At 45.2% G+C, this 6,000-nt stretch overlaps 1 protein-coding gene across 1 annotated transcript in view; it reads right to left on the bottom strand.

The window, feature by feature from the left end:
• The window catches only part of LOC129020608 (zinc finger protein 99), a 32,406-nt gene extending 29,740 nt beyond the window's left edge, over positions 1-2,666 (bottom strand). The window contains exon 1 of the mRNA XM_054465184.2: positions 2,528-2,666. Within this exon, the coding sequence (XP_054321159.1) occupies positions 2,528-2,530 (3 nt within the window). The 5' untranslated portion in view covers positions 2,531-2,666. The remainder of the gene's footprint in view (positions 1-2,527) is intronic.
• Positions 2,667-6,000: the final 3,334 nt, after the last annotated feature.

Genomic DNA, 6,000 nt, shown 5'->3' on the forward strand with positions numbered 1-6,000 from the left:
ACTATCGTTTTGCTCCATTAAAGAATGCAGGGGGCAGAAATTATTTCAGTGTTTTCCCCGCAATACCAGCATCTGATTGGCTGACCAGCAATGTGTCTTCAAAAAATGGAAGCTGGGTTGGGTGAGGACAATCTTAATGTCTCAAGGGTTAGCTTTTCAAAGGAAGAGTATACCAGGAGAGACCTCTCAACCCCAGGGCATCTGCCTGCTTCACTGAAAGGCTACACTCCATACCTCAGGTTGTCCTATGGGAGAAAATGACCAGGAGCTGATATTCACTAGACACTCTAGCAGACATAGCCATGGGGAGTATTTTAGCTAATTCCCAAACAGTACTGAAACCCAGGACCAGGGAAAAAACTGAAGAATGGCTGAAAACACATCATAAAGTTTCCAAAGGAAAAGCTTTACCCCAAAACATTCTGCTAAAATCTGTGGAGCAAGGAGGAAAAAAAAAAAAAGCGGTACAAAGATTTTTTACAACACAGTGTCAGGTGATTATTTTTTGCTTTCTTCTCATAGGAAATATTTACAAACAGAAAACAAATATTATGAAAAGTGCCATCCAATGCTTTGTTAAAAAATAATTAAAATACAGTATCAAAATGTACACTAAGGACAAATGGTAATGTGAATCAGAGAGGGAAAATTGACATTATGAACTGGAAGTTTAGTATTTTATTGCAAGCTAGAGTTAGGCTGCAGGAATTGGTGTTTGGGAGTAGACATAATACTCTGCTTGAGATATCTGTAAAAAATGGAGGAGAAAATCAGTCATCTGAGGAGTGTGAAAATAATTAAGAATAATTAAGTGGCAGGCAAATAGACTGAGGTGGCTCTAGTCCCTGATATCTACTTTTGTTTTTTTTTTTTTTTTTTTTAAAGACAGTTTCGGTCTTGTTGCCCAGACTGGAGTGCAATGGTGCGATCTCGGCTCACCGCAACCTCCGTCTCCTGGGTTCAAGCAATTCTCCTGCCTCAGCCCCACCAGTAGCTAGGATTACAGGCATGTGCCATCACGCCTGGCTAATTTTTGTATTTTTAGTAGAGATGGGGTTTCTTCATGTTGGTCAGGCTGGTTTTGAACTCCCGACCTCAGGTGATCCGCCTGCCTCAGCCTCCCAAAGTGCTGGGATTACAGGCATGGGCCACCGCACCTGCTCTTTTTTTTTTTTTTTTTTTTTTTTTTTTTTTTAATATGAGACAGCGTCTCCCTCTGTTGCCCAGGCTGGTGTGCAGTGGCGCGATCTCGGCTCACAGCAACCTCTGCCTCCCGGGTTCAAGCGATTATCTGCCTCAGCCTCCCGAGAAGCTGGGATTACAGGCATCTGCCACCACTCCCGGCTAATTTTTGTATTTTTATTAGAGACGGAGTTTTACCATGTTGGCCAGGCTGGTCTAGAACTCTTGACCTCGTGATTCACCCGCCTCGGCCTCCCAAAGTGCTGGGATTACAGGTGTAAGCTACCGCGCCAGGCCTGATAATCTACTTTTTAAAAAATCTAATTCGGCCGGACGCGGTGGCTCATGCCTGTAATCCCAGCACTTTGGGAGGCGGAGGAGGGCAGATCACCTGACGTCGGGAGTTCGAGACCAGCCTGACCAAAACGGAGAAACCTCGTCTCTACTAAAAACACAAAAATTAGCCGGATGTGGTGGCGGATGCCTGTAATCCCAGCTACTCGGGAGGCTGAGGCAAGAGAATCGCTTGAACCTGGGAGGCGGAGGTTGCGTTGCGCCGAGATCGCGCCACTGCACTCCAACCTGGGCAACAAGAACAAAACTCCGTCTCAAAAAAAGAAAGAAAAAAATATTAATAATTCAAGTGCCTTTTTTTTGTAAATTACTACATTGGGGAAAACAAAATTCAGGCTTAACCAACTAGAAACTACAATTAACCTCTGATTACATAAACGGGAAATTTCCATCTTGATTGTACAAATTAAGAAACTAAGTAACTGTGTACATAACCCACTACTGAATTTGGTTTTCTTCATTATGCACCTTATAAAACTCTTTCCGTCGAATCCCTTCCATAGTCCATAAACTACAAACCATAGCTGGGTGCTCTGCCATTTTTGAATCACTCTTTGATTAAATTCTTTATTACTTTAGTGGTGACTGCCATCAATTTTTAATAGGAGAAAAGAGGGATTGGAAACCTCACTGGACTAAAGCTCTTCCCATTCATGAACCCGCACCCGGAGTCAGGATTCTCCCCTGACGCCCCTCCCCCTGGTCCCTGCACAATCTGTGAGAGACGAGGCGCTGCGGTTGCAAAGCGGCCCAGAGAGGGCTCCAGGCCAGGGTATAGTCACAGCGCAGGAAGAAGACAGGTCGCCGGGGGTCCCGCAGTCAGCGCAGCCGCCATCTTATGGCTGAAGGGGACTGAGGCCGAGCTGGGCAAGAGCTCGGGGCGCAGACTGTGGAGCTCACTGCGGGAATGCCTGAGTCCCGCCACAGCCACTTCCCACTGGTTCCAGTAAGCCCCTTCCCCTTCACAGGATGTCGGACCCGGCACTCTCACCATTTCTAGGCTTCCAGGGGGTCCTGGCGTCCTAGCTGTGGATCTCCAAGTACCTACAGGTCACAGGGCCACAGAGGCTGAGGACACAGAGCAGTGAAAACGAGATCCGGAGCTCCAGCTGGAACCAGAAACAACGGCCCCGCCACATCCCACAAGCCGCCCTTTCCGCTCCAGCTGAGTGCCTGATTGGACGGTTCCCAGCCCGAGTCCCTGATTGGATAATGTTTAAATCCCCGCCTCCTCAGGCCCTGAGTGACAGAAGATGTGATCTGATGCTGAGCTGAATGAAGAGTGACGGGCCGGGCGCGGTGGCTCACGCGTGTAATCCCAGCACTTTGGGTGGCCGAGGTGGGTGGATCACCAGAGGTCAGGAGTTGAAGACCAGCCTGGCCAACATGGCAAAACCCGGTCTCTACTAAAAATAAAAATTAGGCTGGCGTGGTGGCGGGCGCCTGTAATCCCAGCTACTCCGGAGGCTGAAGCACGAGAATTGCTTAAACTCAGGAGGCGGAGGTTGCAGTGAGCCGAGATCGCGCCACTGCACTCCAGCCTGGATGACAGAGCGAGATTCTGTCACGAAAAAAAGAAAAGAAAAGAAAAAGAAAGAAAAGGATGACAGTCTAGGCTGCAGCGTTTTCAGGCAGGGCTTCCTTCCTGAGCTGAGCCAGGCCAACCCCAGAGGGTATTTGCATTTAACCTTTTGTATAAGGTCATATTCTTTTATAAATAATATATTATATGGTTATTCACAAATGAAAAGAATATAACAATTATCTAAAATTTTCAGAGTTTATGACCTTCCTAGCTTCTGGTTTTTTCATCAGATTGCCTAAGGTTTTAAAAAGAAGGCAATCTTCTGAAATAAAATTGTATTTTAAATTTTCTAATAGCCAAACTTCAAAAATTTTTTTAAAAAAGGTGGAATTTATTGTAGCAATTTAATTAACCCAATATATCCAAAATATCATTTTAATATGTAAGCAAAATGTAAATTATTAATGAAGTGTAGATATTTTTTGGAACTTCATCTTTGAAACTAACTCTGTATTTTACCTTTCCAGCACATCACAGTTTAGACCAACCACATTCCAGGCACTCAGTCGCCACACATGGCCAGTAGCTGCCACATTGAAGTGCAGCTCTGAAGTTAGGAGAGAGAAGGGCCTGAACAAACCTTTTCTGCCAAAGGTGGAAAAAGAGCCTTTCCCTACCAACATCTCTCTTCATCTCTGTGGGAGGAACAGATAGTAGCCATAAATAAAGCACAGGACAGCAGGAAAAAACAACCACAGGTAGACCACTGCTGGCCACCTGTTGCCTACCTTTATTCCAGAGATCAGAAGGTGAACTAAGGATGGTAAGGCCACAGGAGAAGAAATCTCTATGTCTTCAAATCTGTGCACAGTCTTGACCTCCAATGTTTAGATATGAAGAAAATAGATTAAGGGAAAACTTACTTTTCTATTTGTCCTTGGCCCTAATGGTCAAGTTGAAATAATCAACTTTTCAATGAATCCTGGCATCCTATCTGCACTGGGTAGATGTATTAATTAGATATTGCAGCACAACAAATCATTCAAAACTTATTTGCTCATAATTGAGATGGTCAGCTATTTAGGCTGGGCTCAGTGAGGCCATTCTTTTTGTCTCAGCTGAGCTCCTCCAGACATGTATCTTCAGTTGTTTGTTGAATAGGCAGCTGTGCTTCTGGGGATGAGCTTCTGCTTCTGGGGCTGTCAACAGGGGCACCTTGCTTCTCCTCCCCGTGGTATCTTATCCTCCAGCTGGCTAACATGGGCTTTATTCATGGGGATGGTGCATTCTGAAAGAAAAACAGAAGCATTCAAGACATTTTGAGCCTAGGCCCCAAACTAGTACATTGTCATGTTCACAGGTTTCTACTGCCCTGAGTGAATAAGGCCAGCAAAATCTAGGGTTTGAAAAGCATTCTGGATCTTGATGGGAACAGCTTTAAAAGTACCTACAATGGGCATGGATACAGGAAAAACTAGAAATTGCTACCATTTTTGAAATCAGTATCATTCTGCCTTTGTTTGTTTGTTTTGCATATGTGGTTTATAGAACTCTTTCACATCAAGAATCTTGTCCAAAGACACACAGCTACTAAGTGGCTGGGCTGAGACTCAGGATCAACTCTGTCTGACTCCAAAGCCCATGCACCTCCATAGATGACACTACTAAAGTAGCTGCCCTAGACCCTTGAAGTGTGCTGGAGGGTGACACTTCCACAGTAGAAGCCAGATTCCTTTTATTTTATTTTTTATTAATCTATTTAACTTCTTTTGAGACAGAGTCTCGCTCTGTCCCCCAGGCTGGAATGCAGCAGTGCAATCTTGGCTCACTGTAACATCCTCCTCCCAAGTTCAAGTAATTCTCCTGCTGCAGCCTTTCAAGTAGCTGGGATTTCAGGTGCTTACCACCACACCTGACTAATTTTTGTATTTGTAGTAGAGACGGGGTTTCAGCCTGTTGGCCAGGCTGGTCTCAAGCTCCTAACCTTAAGTAATCTGCCTGCCTTGGTCTCCCAAGGTTCTGGGATTACTAACATGAGCCACTGCGCCCAGCCCACATTCTTTTTACATTTGTGCCAGTATAGTACTGTTTATCATTGGGAATAATCCTCTCAAGAATTTGCAGAAGTGCACAGTGGCTCACACCTGTGATCCTAGCATTTTGGGAGGCTAATGTGGAAGAATTACATGAGCTCAAGAGTTCAAGTGCAGCTTGGGTGACATAGTAAGAATCTATCTTCACAAAAAAAAATTTAAAAATTAGCCGGACATGGTGGTACATGCCTGTAGCCCCAGCTACTCAGGTGGCAGAGGCAGAAGGATCACTTCAGCCTGGAAGGTCAAGCTGCAGTGAGCCATGTTTGGATACACCACTGCACTCCAGCCTGGGTGATAGAGTAAGACGTTGTCTCAAAAAAAAAAAAAAGAAAAAGAAATTGCAGAAGCATTTTAAAAAGACATAGAATACTGGCCAGGCACAGTGGCTCACATCTGTAATCCCAGCTCTCAGGGAGGCAAGAGGCGGGAGGATAGCTTGAGCCCAGGAGTTCGAGACCTGCCTGGGCCATATAGCAAGATCCCGTTCTCCAGAAAAAGCAAAAAAAAAAAAAAAAAAAAAAAGATAAAAAGACATAGAATACTGGCCGGGCATGATGACTCAAGCCTGTAATCCCTGCACTTTGGGAGGCCGAGGTGGGTGGATCACCTGAGGTCAGGAATTCAAGACCAACCTGGCCAACATCATGAAACCCTGTCTCTACTAAAACCACAAAAAATTAGCCAGGCGTGGTGGCGGGTGCCTGTAATCCAGCTCCTCAGGAGGCTGAGGCAGAAGAATCACTTGAACCCAGGAGGCGGAGGTTGCAGTGAGCCGAGATTGCGCCATTGCACTCCAGCCTGGGCAACAAGAGCGAAACTGCATCTCAAAAAATAAAAAAAAAA

The sequence above is a fragment of the Pongo pygmaeus genome, chromosome 20 (genome assembly GCF_028885625.2).
Source record: "Pongo pygmaeus isolate AG05252 chromosome 20, NHGRI_mPonPyg2-v2.0_pri, whole genome shotgun sequence".
NCBI lineage: Eukaryota > Metazoa > Chordata > Mammalia > Primates > Hominidae > Pongo > Pongo pygmaeus.